The sequence below is a fragment of the Megascapheus bottae genome, chromosome 6 (genome assembly GCF_031878675.1).
Source record: "Megascapheus bottae isolate mThoBot1 chromosome 6, mThoBot2.hap1, whole genome shotgun sequence".
In the NCBI taxonomy this organism is placed as follows: Eukaryota; Metazoa; Chordata; class Mammalia; order Rodentia; family Geomyidae; genus Megascapheus; species Megascapheus bottae.
The window spans coordinates 8,152,552-8,171,807 of record NC_143514.1 but is presented as its reverse complement, the minus strand read 5'-3'; the positions used below and the strand labels follow the sequence as shown (position 1 = coordinate 8,171,807).

The following is a 19,256-nucleotide window of genomic DNA, read 5'->3' as shown; positions in this document are numbered from 1 at the left end:
AATACTCTTACTTTACCTCTAGAAGCTCTGAATGTGTACTCTTAAGATGTCGAGGATGAGACAAATCCAGGAAAGGACGACTGACAACTAGGTATCCGACCACAGTAGCAATGTCTGAAACAAACAGTTAAGAGGTAGAATGTGCAAGGCAATGATGGTCCACACATGTATTTTTAGTTATTTGGGAGGCTGAGATCAGGAGGATCACAGTGTGAGGACAACTTAGGCAAAAAAGCTGTGACACCCCTTCTCAACCAGGTGGCAAATGGTGGTACACCTCTGTCACTCTAACTGCATTGGAGGTGGGATCAGGAGGATTGCACTTCCAGGCCAGCTTGGGCAGAGGAAAGCCCATAAGACTGCATCTCAAGAGAACAATCTATCTGGGCATGGTGACACATGCCACAGGTGTTATTCCAGCAACAAGGGGAAAGATAAATAAGTAGGTAATGATTAAGGCCCATGTCATACAAAAAACAATTCTCAAAGTAACCAGTGCAAAAAAGAAAGGAAGGGTTGGGGGCTAGACATGGCTCAGGAATAAAGGGCCTGCCTAACAAGTGCAAGAATCTGAGTTTAAACCCGAGTACCATCAAAACTTTTTTTTGGGGGGGTGGGGTGGGGTCAGTTGTGGGGCTTGAACTCTGGGCATGGGCTCTTCAGCTCAAGGCTAGCACTTGAGCCACCACACCACGTCCCAAAACTTTTTTTTTAAGTATCATTATGTCACTTTTTCCACACACCTTATTATAACAACTCTTTTAAAACATACTTACATTTGGCAATTATGCTATCAATGAAGCCCATAGAAAATCGAAAGAAAATGAAATTATGCAGATGTTCCACCTGGCAGAAAACAAAATTTTTACAAATACATTTTTATTTTAAAAACTACTTTATTCTGACAATAAACTACAGAATTTATTTATTCAATGAACATTTACTATGTGCCTGTGATTCTTCATTATATTGCACACCACACTTCCTAAAAGACAATGCTAACCATAGAGCAGTTGCCAAACACTTCATTAAAAATTTTTTTAGGCAGAGGCCGGGAATTTGGCCTAGTGGTAGAGTGCTTGCCTAACATGCACGAAGACCTGAGTTCGATTCCTCGGTACCACATACTTAGAAAAAAGCTAGAAGTAGTGCTGAGGCTCAAGTGGTAGAGCTCTAGCCTTGAGAAAGTCCAAGGACAGTGCTCAGGCCCTGAGCTCAAGCCCAGGACTGACCAAAAAAAAAAAAAAAGTTAGGCAAATGAAATGGAAACTACATAAACAACTTTAATAATGCTGTTTCCCTTGATTTAACAGAACATTTTTATATATGTAATAATTCAGACATATATAACTCCAAACTTGACAACAACCAAAGCACAGAAAATAGAAGGATGAGCTAATCTAGGTAGTACATTAGTCCTAACAGGCACTCAAGTGGTTTGCTTTGGTGAAGACACCTGGCCTACGCTTTCCCTATGAGTTAAGATTGACATCAGTCTGAACAAGGTGCTAAGGTAAACACAACCATGACACATAACCTAAGTTTACAGCTATCTCAGAGGTTGAGATCAAGAGGATCACAGTTATCCCATAATTACAGATAAAAAGTTCCTTTTATTTTGGAGTCTCAGTGTTCTCAAGTTGTCCATCTATCAGATTATTTAAGCGATTTCATGACCTGCCACTGGGATCTATTTTCCTTCCAAATATACCCCTATTCTAAGGATCTCTTCTTGCTGGAGTGATGCTTTCTTCTAGACATCGACAATTTCTAACTCCCTTCTAAGCCCCACTTCCTGTGGGGCTCTAATAAAACGCAACCTCATCGAAAGGACTATCTTGGCCATTCTAGCTAACAGGCTCTATCATTCTCTATCCCTTTACCCTGATCCATCTTGGCCAATGCATTACCACCTGATATCACACAGAACATCCATTTGCTTCTATAATAACCATTTCCTGCACTAAAACATGTGCTTACCAAGTACCACTTGTCACCTAATATCCCTGTGATTTTAGCACAATGGTTGGAGTATCTTTTCAGGGTATAACTATATGTTAGACACTGGACTCCATGCTGGAGATACATGGCAGTGAGGAGAACAGAACAGGTGTCTGAGATTACAGAGTTTACATTCTAGAATGATAGCAAGCAATGAAATAAAATACGAATTATAATATATACTTTTATGGCACTGGAATATTCAGACTGGAAGAAACTGCTGGAGGACATTTCAAGTAAGCTGATAGGAACAGGTAAAGCCTCAATGAAATATTAACAAGTGGGCTGAAAATCTACAGGAGGTGACTGAGGAAATCATAGGAAGGCTGGCTGGTCAGCACAATCTTCTGGGAAATAGCCTTACGTGCAGTTTATCAATGAGCATTCTACAAATGCAAAACTGTTCTAGGTAATCTACAATACTTACTTTCACAAATTTCCACTAAAATCTTAACTTCATCAAGGCAAGACTTATTAATCTATCACACTCACTACTCATCTGCCTAGTTATCAGCACTAATGATAGCACCCGCTAAGCACCTGAGAGAGCATCAATATCCACTCAGTGCATAATGAATAAAATTACTGGGATTAAAATTTTCCAAGTGATCAAGTACAGAAGAACTGAAACAGCTTCCATGAGGAACAATGTTAATATTCCAAATGAAAAGTCAGAAAACAGCCCAAATATGGTATTACTCGTTTTTATGATTAAAGTTTTATTGGAACACAGCTACACTCACTCTTTTCTGTGTTGCATATGGTTGAGTAGTGGGGCTGAATTCATGTGGCAGAGACTACATGCTCTGAAAAGTCTAAAAATATATACATCTTGTCTGGTCCCTTACAGAAAAGGTTTGCTGATCCATTTCCCCAAATAATCTTCACTACATGTTCGTGATTTCAATAAGAACAAACTGTGGGAGAGTCAACTAAATTTATCACTAGTAAGATGCATTTCACAACTACTGAAGATTTTAATGAATCTATTCATATTTATAGATGGGCAATCTCTATTTTTCATTTAAAACACAGTATAAACACTGATAGTCATTTGAACTACCTATTTTTAAGATATGTATGTATAATATATACAATACATATAATATTTATGGAAATATACACAAATTCAGTTCTGTTATCTTACCAGTTTTCGAAAGACTGTGTGGATTGTCTGCTTTTCTCTTTTATTCCCATTGTAAAAAGCAATTTCTTCACTATTAAAAAAATTTTTAAAAAGAATTCAGCAATTAACTTCAATGTTATGGAACACTGTAAAATAATTAAAATGCAATCTTTGATAAACACCTGGTTTTAAATGAAGCGACTAAGAACTCATATCGTGCATCTCAACCCAGGGGCTGTGCCTGAGATCCAGAACCTCGTTGAGCTCAAGAGCACAGGAACATACACACACCTGGCTGGATCATACACGGCTCCACAACCTTTGACACATGCAGCTCAGCTAGGAAAAGTGTCATGGACTAATCCTTCTCACTCTCACATATGTGAAATAAGTTAAAGAAAGATGTTCTGATACATGGAAAGACAGGGCTGCAACATACATTACAGACTATGAGTTGGGAGAAAAGGGGAAACAATAGCAGTCAGAAAAAGACAGGGATCAGTGCTTTGATAGCCTTTAGAAAACAGAATCGCAGGCTAAGTTCCCGTGGCAGCTCCCACAAGGCCTGGATGTGACATAACTTCTTATCCTGACACATACCCTTATCCTGAAACAAGACCCTTTTGCCGAACTAATGTGAGTAGGACCACAAAGGACTACAGGATCTCAAATAAAACACCAGCATATCTTACAGATGAAGCAAGATTCAGTGAGCAAATTTGTTAAAGCCTCATAGCCAACAAGTCAAGGAGCTAAAATTATCAGTCTATTTGACCCTAAAGTTTCCCTCTTTGTACTATGTATGATGTTAGTTGCCCTAGTAAAACTCCTCTTACAATATAATGAAGTAAATATGTACATGGATGTCCAGATATTGCTGCTCAAATAGCATCTCTCTCTCTCGTCTTTACTTTCCTTTAAAACTTTAAGTAAGGTTTATATTTCTTCCATTATAAGCCTATATTTCTTATGAACCTATATCTCTTCCATTGTAAAAGCAATTCCTTCAAGTAAAATTAACTTTCCATAAATACACATCACATTTATCCTGTGCTCATGGTTTCCTTGACAGAATGAAAAAGAGCCCCAAGAACCAGCGTCCCAACCAGTAAAATTCCAGGGTATGAAAATTCCACAATCTAACAGGCATCAAAAGGACAGAACTCAGGTCCACGTATCTGTGCTTGGCTTTCTTGCTCATACTTGAGGCTTAAGCCATAGTAGCCCCATAATATGAATTTTCAAAACAAGTAAATACATACACCATTTAGTTCATTAAACTTTTTTAGTGTTAAATATAAATGACATCAATAGCCATAAAAATAAATTTCTGTATAGCTTTAGTATACTTCTCCTTACCTGTTAGTGATGAGCCGGGAATTAACATATCTATATTCACCTTCATACTTTTGCTCAGTTATCGTCATCTTACCAATGGGTCTTCTAAGTCGAGTTAGGAATAGCCCAGAAACAAGCAAGTAGGCCATCATACTTGCTGGGCCCTGTTATTTTGAAAGAAAAAGACAAAGGTCAAGGTGAACATAAAATAAAACACATAGATGAAAACATATAGAATTTCTAGAATGAACCCCAATGACTGAGAGAAGTTGCTCTTGGGCTGTTTTGCCCCGATTCTTTCCTCAAGCAAGCACACACACCAATTCCTACACCTTTATCACCTGCTACTTTAACACGGCAGCTCCTTCTCCAGTGCTCCCACCTTTGTTTACCTAAAAACTTTTGATGACATATAACACTCTTCCCTTGAAACTCATCTTGGTAGTCCCTAAAAAGTTCACAATAAACTGTCAGCTCTTTTTTTGTCTCCTATTTGAATACGAAATATTCCCTCAAGATGCTTGATTCCTTCCTTGGAAGGAATCATAGTTAGAAACCTAGGGGATTAACTGCCTAAGAAGCACCACACAGCCTCACCTCACAAGTGTGCAGAAGCCTCAAGCTTAATCACCCAAACAAGCTCCCAGCCTTTCCCTACCTGAGCACCTCGCTTCAGCTACCACACTTCCTGTTTTGTCAACCACCTCATCACTATCCCCAACAAGAAAGGGGCTTCAAGCTTACCTTCACTTCTGGTGGGCTTAACATAGCTAGTGAGCACTACTTACTGCCTCGAGGCAGGTCCCCTATCAGCTCTAGATCTTACAAGCACCAAATACTTGCTTGAAATTTCCATCATTGGACTTTATTGTAATTGCTTGAAAAACTTCTACCCTATTTTAATTTTTCTCCAGTAAGAAATTTTTACCTTTCAAAAATCTCTACTATTGGGCCGGGAGTTTGGCCTAGTGGTTAAAGTGCTTGCCTAGCATGCATGAAGACCCGGGTTCGATACCTCGGTACCACATACATAGAAAAAAAAGCCGGAAGTGGTGCTGAGGCTCAAGTGGTAGAGCTCTAGCCTTGAGAAAGTCCAAGGACAGTGCTCAGGCCCTGAGCTCAAGCCCAGGACTGGCAAAAAAAAAAAAAAATCTCTACTATTTAGGAAAATGTAAGTTTAACATAAGATTAAAGTTTCAAACATAAGTTTAAAATAAGATTTTCAAAAATTAGGCTTGACTGATTTCAGGAACTACTGCAAATATGGAGCCCAGAGATGACTAAAAGTCCTTTTAAAAAAATACTGAACCAGGTAACAGAAATAAATGAAAATAGGCTTAAAAATAAAAACAACTACCCTAACACAGCATAGAGACAAGTTTATTCATGCTAATGGACTAGCACAATGATTAAATCTGAATCATGGGGTAGCAAAAAGTGATAAAAATTGACCAAAATTGAAATGAACAACTATTTTGCTACTGTTTTGGAAGGCAAAAACAAAAATAGAAATTGTCAATCGCCTACAAAATACACACACATATGTATGTATATATATATATATATATATACACACACACACACACACACAAAGCCACATCATATGATTATTACACATAATACAATATTAAAAGATTAACGGTAAACTGAAAATAGGGAAAATTAATTTAAAAAAATTTTTTTGCCAGTCTTGGAGCTTGAACTCAGGGACTGAGCACTGTCCTTAGATTTTTTTCAAGGCTGTACCACTTGAGCCAAAGCACCACTTCCAGCTTTTTTCTATATATGTGGTACCGAGGACTCGAACCTCAGTCTTAGTGCACGCTAGGCAAGCACTGTACCACTAGGCCCAACTCCAGATCCTGTTCAGAGAAAATTTAAAGATAATTATTGCCATCACAAATATCAGAGACAGCGTAATGCTGCCAAAAGCCCAACTATTTATATTATAAAATACTCTTGAAATTATCATCCATATTTTCAATGTATTGCTAATATTTTAACATTCAAATTTTACATTAAAATGATTATCTTCAAATATCCTTTGTAGTAAAATGTGCATGTGCATTCAATGCTTAGGTATTTCTGGTTATTACTGCCAATAAGTTTTCTGAGTATCTGACTTAAGAGACACTAAAAAGCCAAATTAAAATACTTTTCTTTTTTTCTGTTACCAGTCCTGGGGCTTGAACTTAAGGCCTGGACACTGTCCCTGAACATTTTTTGCTCAAGGCTAGCACTCTACCACTTGAGCAACAGTATCACTTCTGTTTTTTCTATGTATGTGGTACTGAGGAATTGAATCCAGGGCTTCATGCATGCTAGACAAGCACTCTATCACTAAAGCCACATTACCAGCCCTTAAAATACTTTTAGCTAGGCATGGTGGGTCACACCTGTAATCCTAGCTACTCAGGAGGCTGAGATATGAGGATCACAGCTCAAAGCCAGCCCAAGTACTAAAATCCATGAGACTCTTATCTCTAATTAACCCCTAGAAAACCAGAAATGGTGCTGTGGCACAAGGGGTAGAGCAGTAGCCTTGAGCTGAAGAGTTCAGTGACAATGCCCAGGACCAGAGTTCAAGACCCATGATGGAAAAAAAAAAATTCTTTTAAAATCTCTAACACAATACCATTAAGTTTCATTTATTTGAAAACATGCTGATATTAAAAAAAATCTTAAAACTATCAAGTTGGCAATTTAAAAGGTAAAATAAAAGTAAACTTACCTGAGCTCCAATTGCACTTGTTAACTTGAAAATATACAAAACTATGTCTAAAAATGGCTGTAAAATAAATATCCAAATACATAAAATTAGATCCCATTATTCAATCATTTGGACTGATAACTAATGCATATTAAATACAAAATGTTATTCAACATTAAATATATGATTACCGTGTAGAGTTCTCAATGTACACAATAGTATGCAGAGCAATAAATGCATTTAAAATTAAGCAATTTTAAATGGAGATTTCCTAAACAATACTTCTTGATCATTCAATAAAACCTTTACTTATTCTATCAACTCAAATAACTCTCCCATAATTAATTTCTCAATGTAGTATAAAAATCATTGAACAAGATTACATGAGTTGTAATCCCAAATCTGCTACCTATTTTCCTAAATTCTATATATTCTTCATCTGTAAAATGAGAGGGTCTCCCTGTTCTAATATTGTTTGGGATTATTACTGTATTTAATCACAACAACTGTACACTAAAATAATCAAGCGGTACCATGAAATCTCATTTTGTGATATAAAACTCACACTTCTAGAAACAGAATAAATTGAGGTCCTATTCCTTATGGAGAGACAACTTAAAAACTAGATCTAAGAACTAGGTTACATAGTCTTATATTTTTAAGAATGCCATTGTAGTACTATTAGTAGTAAATGCTTTTGCAATGTTTTAAGGAACCCAAATTGTGTTTATTCGCTTTAAATCTAACATCTACATATAGATGACTTAGTTTATGATTTGGTTAATACTAAGGTACTTTTTCTTTTATTTTTGCTTTATTTATTATCAAGAAGATAGAAATACTTGTGAAATTCAAATACAATTAAAGGTGACTGACAAAAAAACTCATAATTTAGAGACCAAACATGTTTGAATATGTTTCATGCATAGCAACATTTTAATTAATTTGAAATTTTTCTTTTGTGTTCCAAGTACACAAGAGCTGAGATCATATCTGCTGAAGTGCCAAGACAAAAGATATACAATAATTTGCCTCTAAAATTGTCTACAAAATTCTAAGACAAGTTCATCTACCTATATAACTGTGTAATATGGTATTAGGATCAGAAAAGAAAGCTGTTAGACTACTTGGAGTTGTCAGAGTTTCTAGAGTTTGGAGTCAGTGAGCAAAGGCCTCTGGAGAGCTAATAAAAAACAAAGTTTGGCATGAGGTGAAAGACTCTTTATTAATGGACCTGTCCTAAGGCCGAAGTTTTTGCTGACACAAGTAACCACTAAGAATTGAGTTTGTGATCTCCATCCACATGGTTAAGGCTACAACATTCCTAGTCCTGCAACAGGATCTGGTCCCTTGTGTGCAGAATTTTGGTCAACTGTGACCAGAAGCACAGATACTATAATCAATCCAGTTTGAGATAAGCTCCTATCCTACCCTAAAGGCAGGCAGTCATGTTGCTTACAGTGGAAGGGGGAGCTTCTAAGATGTAGATTGTCTGCTGGACAGACAATTTTACAAGTGCTAGTAAATGCAGCCAGTAATGACAAGGATTATGGCTTCAGGTGAAGACTATACAGAAGTGTTAAGAATGGCAAGATGAGAAGTGAAACAGGTAACAACTGAGGGAACAGGAAGAAAGAAAATTAGTGTAAGCCTATCCAAATGAAAAGTTTTAGCAATATTCTGAGAAAGGGAAAAACAGTAATTAGAAAACTAAAATAAGCTTATATCTTAGAGCCCCCCCCCCCAACTTTTTTTTTCTTTTGCCAGTCCTGGGGCTTGCACTCAAGGCCTGGGTACTGTTCTTGAGCTTCCTCAAGGCTAGCACTCTACCACTTGAGCCACAGCACCACTTCCAGCTTTTTCTGTGTTTGTGGTACCAAGGAATCGAACCCAGGGCTTCGTGTATGCTAGTTGAGCACTATACCATTAGGTCATACTCCTTGCCCTGGAAAAACCTTTTAAATATTGATATGATGCTATTTTGTCTATCTAATCAATGCTAAGTAAATTCAACAAGTTTTTTTTTATTCTTTTTTTTTTTTGTAGGGCTGAGGATTGAACTCAAGGCCTTATAATTGCCAAGCAAGTACTCTTCCACTGAGCTAAATCCTCAGCCCAACAAGGAAAAATTTCTAATAGAAAAACTTACCTTACTAAGATTTGAATAAAGATCAACTACACTATTACAAAATTTTTCTACATCTTGTGTGAGCAGCTGGTCTGGATTTGCTATTCTGTTGTCCAAATTTCCCATTTTATAATACGTGAAAGATCTACAAGAACAAAAAGAAAGTGATTTTAAGACACATCATTTTTAAAACAAATTTTAAAAACTCACATCATGCTATCTACTATAAACACACACACACACACACACACACACACACACACACACACATATGTACTGTCTCTCTCTCTAGTGCTCACACACACCCCAATTTGGAGACTCTAAGTACTGCTATAACTGGATTTAGAAATGAGGACATGGTCCAGAGAATGACTTGCCAGCTCAAAGAGAGCCATGATTTCATTCAAAGATATTACTAATGCACTGCTGAATCTAAGCCCTCTTCCTGAAAATTAATTCAGTAAATAAAGAAAAGTATCTCTACCTCATTATCACCATACTATTCAATTCAGGTATTTTTAGTATGAAAATAGGTTATCACTTACTGGAGATATTCCTCATAGAGGTATTTAGTGAGCCTTACTCGGAAGCATAGTTTGAGTTCATTTAACCCATACTTCAAGAAGTTATTAACCAGAGAGATCTAAAACAAACAAACAAATATTATTCTTTTTGTGCCACTTTCTCTTACTAAATTGTAACTTCTCAATCATTTGCTGCACCCCTAAATCCTATAGTTTTTATAACTGATGATGATATTCGGTTCTGTTTTACTCAGAATTTATAACAATGCTAAACATACAAGGTAAGCCAAATGAAATTGACTTTAATTTCCCAAAGTTATACTGTTACTTGGAACTTAACATATTATTTGTCATATAATCTATCTTGTCATCTTTTTCTGGTAAACTCAGTCAAATCTATAATCTTTCTATCCAATGTAAAAATATGAGGTTAGAAGTTTAGGCATTTATGCTAATACTATTTTTTCTGACGAATTAGGACTACGACCTAGATAACAAAATTTCTACAGTGTTATGTGTCATTGTTTTAAAAAATGGTGTAAATTTTTTTCATATATTTTTATTGTAATTAATAGAAGGGTTGCATTATTTTCACCAGACAGAAGGTGCATTACTCCACAAACATTGATACCCTTTCTCATGTCTTGGTCCCCATTTCTCTCCCTCTACCCCCAAAATAGTATAAATTTTATACTGATGTTATTTTCTAGATTACTTCTAAAACTCTCTCTACTCATCTTTGCTATCATTTAAAACATGAGTTCTGAATTCACTTTTCTAATTGGCATTTACTGGAAGCTTTCTCAATGTTTATAAAAATGATAGGCTTCTGTGAAATCCAATCTTTCATACCTTTATCTCAACCTTTTATTTTAAAGTTCTAAAAACTATACATGTCCATCCTTAAGCTTTACAAGCTAGAATATCTTGCATATTTTCAACTTAACTGGATTTGTATAGCCAAATTTCTCTTTTCTTTCCTTAAATTTAGAATATTAAAAGCTTTATAGGTACAATAGAATAAGAATAAAGACCAAGCTAAGAAAATCACTTACATTTTAGACTAAACAATTTTCTTTTAATAAATTCAGATCACAAATTTCAATTTAACTTAATAGTGGCTCAAGTTACAATAGTTTATGGTCTAAAGTAATAGCTCTCCACTAAGATGATGTTGATCTGTCTCTCTGTTTCAATCCCATCTTGGCAGTATCTGGAAATAATTTGGGTTTACAACTAGGAGAAACGTGCCATGCAGCAGGATGTTTGCTAATCAGTGGAGAAAAATCTGTCCTGAAGGTTAAAAAAGAAAGAATGAAAACAAAAAGTATATGTGTGTGCATGTATTTATATAACATGAAATACATTATCTTATAATACACGCACACATACATGTACACTGTAAATGAAACTGAACCAAATTTCTCTTTTTCCTATCTAGTATAAAGGTTTACACTGAAAAAGTTAGGCTACACATTATAACCCTCAAAATTGGAACAAAGTACATTTTTTTTGCTTGTCCTGGGGCTTGAACTCAGAGCCTGGACACTGTCCTTGAGCTTTCTCAAGTCTAGCACTTTACCATTTGAGCCAAAGCACCACCTCGAGCTTTTTCTGTGTAATTGGCACCAGGGAATCAAACCCAAGGCTTTGTGCATGTTAGGCAAGCACTCTACCACTAGGCTAGAGTCCCAGCCCACAAAGTACAAATCTTTAAAAAGAGTGTATTTGGTAAAAATCGTTAAAGATTTTTAATAAGGTGAAAATTACCCTATGTAAATAAGATTTTTTTTTAAAGAAGTAAACTTACGAGAGGCATGGCAGCAATGAAGTTGAATAAGTATCTCTTGAAATCTTTACTGCTACGACCAATGATGCCACTGCAAACCACCACATGCAATGCATTAGTTGCAAAAGAAGCAAAATATGACACTAAGAAAATTTCTGTAAAGCTCTAAAACTGCTGGGAATTTCTACTGAATCAAAAGAATAAGGGAAAACAACATTTTCTTACAAAACAGGTTTGCAACTTTTGAAAATATCACCATCTTAAGAAAAAACAAAGTTTGCCAGGTGCCCTGTCTCACGCCTGTAATCCTAGCTACTCAGGTGACTGAGATCTGAGGATCAAGGTTCAAAGCCAGCCCAGGCACAAAAGGACCTGAGATAAGTCTCCAATTAACCTCTAGAAAATGAGAAGTGGGGCTTGGCTCAAGGGTAGGGCAGTAGCCTTGAGCTGAAGAACTCAGGGACAACAACCAGGCTGAGTTCAAGCCCCAAGACCCACAAAAAAAAAAAAAAAAAAAAAAAAAAAAAAAGAGAGAGAGAAAAAAGAAAAAAACAAAGCTTGCTTGAACCTCTCTGTAAATGAAAAAATTAAATAAGAAGGTCATGGAGCCTGGTGGAGTCAAGGAAGAAAAGGCTGCCACAAGGGAGTTTTAGATAGTCAAATAATTAACAACTCCAGGGATGGGATACTGTGATATTATGGATAAATCAAGATAGCATTCACTTGGTGTGTGTGTGCACATGCACGCGCATGCACATGCCACAATATCACTTCTGGCTTTTTCTGAGTAGTTTATTAAAGAGTCTCACAGATTTCCTGCTGGATTGGCTTTGAACCATGATCCTCAGATCTATGTTTCTAAATACTTTAACATCCTTCATTCTGACTGGCATGCACAAATGATGACACAAGAAAGACAAACTTTTACTTTAAAGGCTTTGTGGGCCATTAGGTTCTACTTGCAACTACTCAGTTCTGCCATGAGAGAGTAGAAGCAACACAGGATGAGCCTGACGATGGAAGGTCAGCATTGAGACTTGTGAGTTCCAGCTTGCCTACCCTGGGACTAAGCACACACGAGTGGAGTCTCAGGAGGGCTCTCCACACAGTCAGATCCTGTCTGTTGTCCAACAAAACCAGCTACTCTTTCATCTAAATTTGTTCTGTTTTATATATTCATCTTTTAATAACATAAACAGAATATATATTTTAAGAATTCAAAGTAAGTTTGCTATTTCATCTTCAAGTTTGAATTCTTACTAATAGTCCCAAATATAATAAAACATATTCTGAACATTGTACTAAGTGATTTAAACTTAGCTCCCCACAAAAGTATCACTGGCATACAATAAGAAAATGTTTCTTCGGATGAGGGAGTAGGTAAATAAATTGGAGGAAATCTGGGTTAAACAAAGCCAACAAGTATCTTTTTTCTTTTCTTTTTTTTTTTAAGTTTGCTGGCCCTGGGGTTTGAACTCAGGACTTAGGCACTGTCCTTGAGCCTTTTTGTGCTCAAGGCTAGCACTCTACCACCTGAGCCAGAGTGTCACTTCTGGCTTGTTTCTGAGTACTTTACTGGAGATAAGAGTCTCATGGACTTTTCTGCCTGGGCTGGCTTTGAACAGTGATCCTCACATCTCAGCATCCTGAGTACATAAGATTATAGGCATGCCCCATCAGTACCTGGCTCTAACCAGTATCTTTACCAAAGAATTTCTCTATGATTTGAATACATAATGAAACCATTCCAGCTCTCTGAGAATGATTTATAGCGTGTAACATTTCCTGGATAATACTTTAGGGGAAAACTAGAAAAATTAAGTCTGATTATGATACAACCTTTAAAAAACAAACACTTTTCTAGAAACCTTAAAACTGCTAAAACGGAACTTAATGAGACTATTGGGCTTACTGAGACTATTAAAAAAAACAAGCAATTAGAATCGTACAAAATGTTTACAAGTTTAAGCTAACATTGTTTGAAGCAAACAAACTACATAAAACCAAGCTGTGCAACATCCAAGATTATAAACTCCTGGTAAAGCACATGCTATCACTCAACAATGGATTACCAGTGGGATAGCAGCAATAAATTTAAAAAATGGTTTTCTGAATAAAGCCTTCTTTCTGCTTATTATTCCACTGCCAACAAAAAATAATAATTAAGAATATTTTTACTGGAGACCTAATCACTACTACCTCTAAAATACTGAAGGATCTCCAGAGAAGTTTGGCGATTTCAAAACACTGCATGTACTAAGTAAAGATTTTAAATTGAAGCACATTAAGGATCATGATACCTCCTGGAGACTATTTCTAAGCAAAAAAAAATGAATTTAGATCTACTTAGGAAGAAGCCAAAAGGAAACAGATAAATTCATTTACAGTGTATCTTTGATAATAAGAGAAACATTTAATGTTTCCAATAAAATTATACTACATTGTGACTGTATTGTATTTTAAACTTGGCAAAATATTAATATTTATGCAAATATCAAAGACTTCACATTCAGCAGAGGCTCAAAAATATTTACTTAGGATAAAGCTAACAAAGAACTTTAAAATGACTATTAGAGTTGACAAGTTGGGTTGAGAGTAACAGGAAGTTTTTTGTATTGTTTTGTAACTTTTTTGTACAATTTAAGATACCAAATAATATTTAAAATCTTTTTGAGAATGTAGAAAACATTTTTTAATTTATTTCACAATTTTAAAACTGAGTATCTTGGGGCCGGGAGTTTGGCCTAGTGGTAGAGTGCTTGCCTAGCATGCACAAAGACCGGGGTTCGATTCCCCGGTACCACATACATAGAAAAAAAGCCGGAAGTGGTGCTGAAGCTCAAGTGGTAGAGTGCTAGCCTTGAGAAAGTCCAAGGACAATGCTCATGCCCTGAGCCCAAGCCCAGGGCTGGCAAAAAAACAAAACAAAACAAAACAAAACGGAATATCAGGTTGACTATCTAAAGGAATTACAAATTGGCTTGTACTACACAGTAACTTTATCTAGTCCACTCTCATCAATTAAGTTATGTATCACCGACTCTTGGTGATGCATTTTTCTCCAGGTTTTTAAGTATTTAAGAAAATTAAAACCAGCATCCATAGAAGGTCGAAAATCCTTAGTTTAGAAAAAAAAGTAATATATTCCTTTGGATTACAAAAGTATGAAATTATAAAATGGAAAAATTTTAAATAATAAATACTATTACGGAAAAAATAGTATTTATAAGGTGGGTAGATTTTTTCTTTTTTCCAGTCAGTTGAGGGGCTTGAACTCAGTGCCTGGGCTTGTGCCTGAGCCTCTAGGTTAGTGCTCTATCACTTGATCCATAGCCCCAGTTCTAGTTTTTGCGTGGTTTATTGGACATAAAAGCCTCATGGGAACTTTCCTGCCCAGGCTGGCTTGGAACTGCAATTCTTAAGATCTCAGCCTACTAAGAAGCTAGGATTCCAGGCATGAGCCACTAGCACCCAGCAAAGTGGGTGATTCTCAACAGGTTCTGAGGAAGATGATGTCCCTAGCAGCTGCAAACTGTATATTTTTGCTACAAGGAAGTTAACAAACAATACATAGGTGGGGGAAGGCAACAGTAATTTTATCAACAGATAAAGCACTTAAAATTAGAGTAAAATCACCAAAGGAAAAATTTAACTTTATAAATCATGGTAAAAGACATATTCTTTATATCAGTTATACCAAGGGTTTGAATTACTTGTGCATGAAGCTTATAGAAAACAAACTTAGCAATAAAATGTATGCTCCTAAAGCTGATATCATAGGAGCAATGATCAAACATTCCAATTATGTTTACATTTAATTTCTTAGAATTTGTTACAGGATTTCTCACTAGGTGTGCTCATACACATATACACAAGCTTCTACAAACACCCTTCAAGCCCAGTACACCTTAGTTATAAAGCATTCATTTGAAAATATAGATTTACAGTAAAGAATCACAGACTGCTTGGGAAAATTCCTCTAACATGAATGAAAAGGACCATAAAGAGACCATGCTTAAAAAAATTAAACAGGGGCCGGGAGTTTGGCCTAGTGGTAGAGTGCTTGCCTAGCATGCACGAAAACCCAGGTTCAATTCCTCAGTATCACATATATAGGAAAAAGCCATAAGCAGTGCTGAGGCTCAAGTGGTAGAGCACTAGTCTTAAGAAAGCCCAAGGACAGTGCTCAGGCCCTGAGCTCAAGCCCAGGACTGGCACCAAAAAAAAAAAAAAAAATCAATAACTTCAGAGATTAAAAATTTCATTCTTTAAAGTATAATTCCTATAAAAAATATCCATACAAAAGACAGTTGATGGAAGTAAAAGAAATTATAACTGAAGTTTAATGGATAATAAACATTTCCTAGAAAAATAGAACATAACTGTCAGCTGAAAATAGTAGAGAAATTTAAAAGTAATCAAATAATTATGTCAGGGGATTGAACAATCAACTAAGGATTCTGGGGTGAGGAGAATGGGAAGAACTGTTTTATAAAGCCATCAAAAAATTTTCAAGAATGAAGAATTAATTTTTAGTCTGAAAAGAACCTAGTGTCTTACACAGTTAATGATGATAAAAAAAAATCTTACCAATGGTCAGCAAAATTATCAAGGACTTGTAAGACATTAACAATGTAATATCTCTCTCTCTCTTTGTGGGTCATGGGGCTTGAATTCTGGGTCTGGCTGCTCTCTTTGAGCTCTTCAGCTCAGGGCTACCACCATACCCCTTGAACTATAGCCCCACTTTCTGTTTTCCAGTGGTTAACTGGAGATAAGAGTCTCACCGACTCTAGTGCCTGGGCTGACTTTGAACCACAATCCTCAGATCTCAGCCTCCTGAGTAGCTAGGATTACAGGCCTGAGCCACCACATCCGACAACAATGTAATTTTTTTTAACGTTTAAGGCATTTTTTTTTTGAGAAATCAGAATCTCTACTAAAGGAGGGGTGATAAGAATGTAGTTACATCCAATACTCGATATGTTATATGTAATGATGAAGTATTGGACATTTTCTAGCAAACTAAAATCATTAGCCTGTTTCTAAAAGTGGTGGCTAACCAAACTAGAACTGTTGGGATGGCACACTGCAGCAGTTCTTACAATTCTCCCAAGGATCCGAGTCTCTCTGAATCCCGAGCTGAGAGCTAGGAATAGCAATGGTGCTTCAAAAGTTCAGTGACAAATGATTTGCAACTTGGAATGCACAAATGCATCTAAATTATTGGTTGATGCTGAAAGTACACAATAATTTCAGATCTGCATAAGTCTCAAAACTTTACTTTCCTTGTTACCTCTTTGCAAAAAAGACTGTTTGCCAAAATGAAAAGGCAAAGTAACAGTAAAAGATCCAGGAAATAGATTATTTAATGCAGAAAATGGATGAAAGAAATTTATTCCTGAAATGACAAAAAGCAATTCAAAAATAATTGCTATTCAGTGGGTCTAAAGTAAAACTAAACCTGAGCAGAGCAGGCAGATAGGAAACTACAGGAGCACAAGGAGAGGGAAAAAACAGATACAAAATTGATTATCTGGTGTGTTCGACTGTATTATAATGGTATCAAGATTTTATCGTACTTCCAAAAAGCTTGAGCTGAGAGTAGTAGGCAAAGAGCTAATTACAAAACAAAAACTTGTAAGACACAAATTCTACGGCAAACAAAATTTTGTACAAGAGAACTAGCCAAGTATAGCATGTGGTTTAGCTATAAATAATAGTTAATATGTAACCAATAACTCTGATTTGCATTATGACATTGAGAAGATGAGTATGGTAATTAAAAAAGAGAGTTTTCTCCTCCCAAATTAGGAAACAATATACATTCTAACACTGAAACATGGACAAAAAGTTATACAAGGTATTGTAACAAAATGCAATCACAAAAGAAAAAACTGGGAAAACAGTGTTTCAATATGAGACAAATTAGGAAGAGAGGTACCTTTCAATGAGTGTCCCATTTTGAATCATCCAAACATCACAGTATGTTCTAGATACCAGCATAACAGCAATAAGTATCAAATATCCTGTCTAAAATAAACCAAACATAGTAAACTTCATGCATTTTAAAAGTTAGAACAAACATTACCTTGGCAAAAATTTTTGGTTTCAAATTTCAAAGCTTTATGTAACCTGGTATAGCTGGTTTACATTTTAACTGTAGTCAATTTGTAAATATAGTTGAAAAGGAACTTAAAATAATAATATAAATTGAAGAGGCTTTATGGAGCATTTAATATTCTTATACCAAATTCAAAGGTGAATTTTTCTTTAAAGTTATTTTTATGTTATTATAAAGGTGACATACAAGGAGATTACAGATAAATAAGTCAGCTTACGACATTTCTTTGTGGATAATGTGATCCTTTCCCCTTGCTCTCCAAAGGTGAATCTTAGGCAAGTCAAATAATTTACCTTCAAAATTCCAATGACAGAAATATATCTTAGGAATAATTCCTAAATAATAAATGTTAGCTGGGCGTGGTGGCTCACACCTGTAATCCTGGCTACTCAGGAGGCTGAGATCCGAGGATCAAGGTTCAAAGCCAGCTTGGGTACAATACCCAGGCAGAGTTCAAGCCCATGAACTACAAAATAATAATAATAATAATAATAATAGTAATAATAAATGTTAATATGAACATTTAGTTCAACTTGTTCACAAAGCTTTGAATTAACCTATTAATCAGGGCAAGATTCATACATAAGTCTTAATATCTGATGAACATGTGTGTAAAAAGAACTAGGTAAATTGAAGGGATGGGTGGGAGATGTAAGAGAATGATGAAGGGGTGACATTGATCAAGATAAATTGAAACTCCTTTGAACAACTGCTTAAAGATAATGTTTTTAAAGAATGAAATGTGAACAGAAAAAACAAAAGACAAATTTAGGCACATTTGTATAATACATATATATAATGGGATGGTAAAATCTGGAATAGCAAAAGCTATTTGGTTTTACAAATATGTTAGAAAAAAAAAGACCAGGTAGCTGGGTGCAGAAGCTTCCACCTGTAATCCTAGCTACTCAGGAGGCTGAAATCTGAGGATCGAGGTTCAAAGCCAGCCCGGGCGCTAAGGTCCATTACATTCTTATCTCCAATTAATCACCAGAAAACCAGAAGTGGCCTTGTGGCTCAAGGGGTAAGGCAGTAGCCTTGAGACTTGAACGAAAGAGCTCAGGGACAGAGTTCAAGTCCCATAACCAATCAAAAAAAGAAAAAAAGGGCCAGGAGTTTGGCCTAGTGGTAGAGTGCTTGCCTAGCATGCACCAAGACCAAGGTTCGATTCCTTGGTACCACATACATAGAAAAAAGCCAAAAGTGGTGCTGAGACTCCAGTGGTAGAGCTCTAGCCTTGATAAAGTCCAAGGACAGTGCTCAGGCCCTGAGTTCAAGCCTGAGGTCTGGCAAAAAAAAAAAGAAAAAAAACAAGTAAAATAAAGGAAAGATTAAAGATTAAGGGCAAAGAAAGGGTGAGGACTTATCAGGGGGAAAAAAAGTTAAAACCGTATGAAGTATAGCTGGTACTGCATATCCAGCAGAATTTATACAACCAAGAGACAAAACACAGAGACAAAAATCAGAGCAAAGAGCTTTGGGGCATAGGAGGCAGATTAGATACTATGACCCAAAT

General features: G+C 36.1%; 1 protein-coding gene across 1 annotated transcript in view; it reads right to left on the bottom strand.

The window, feature by feature from the left end:
- Positions 1-19,256, bottom strand: part of Abcd3 (ATP binding cassette subfamily D member 3) — a 58,604-nt gene that overhangs the window by 13,800 nt on the left and 25,548 nt on the right. The window contains exons 4-12 of the mRNA XM_090334230.1: positions 17,561-17,649; positions 11,638-11,707; positions 9,849-9,946; positions 9,325-9,448; positions 7,197-7,253; positions 4,487-4,629; positions 3,149-3,218; positions 777-846; positions 17-114 (exon numbers count right to left, since the gene is read on the bottom strand). Coding sequence (XP_090190356.1) covers positions 17-114; positions 777-846; positions 3,149-3,218; positions 4,487-4,629; positions 7,197-7,253; positions 9,325-9,448; positions 9,849-9,946; positions 11,638-11,707; positions 17,561-17,649 — 819 coding nt within the window. The remainder of the gene's footprint in view (positions 1-16; positions 115-776; positions 847-3,148; positions 3,219-4,486; positions 4,630-7,196; positions 7,254-9,324; positions 9,449-9,848; positions 9,947-11,637; positions 11,708-17,560; positions 17,650-19,256) is intronic.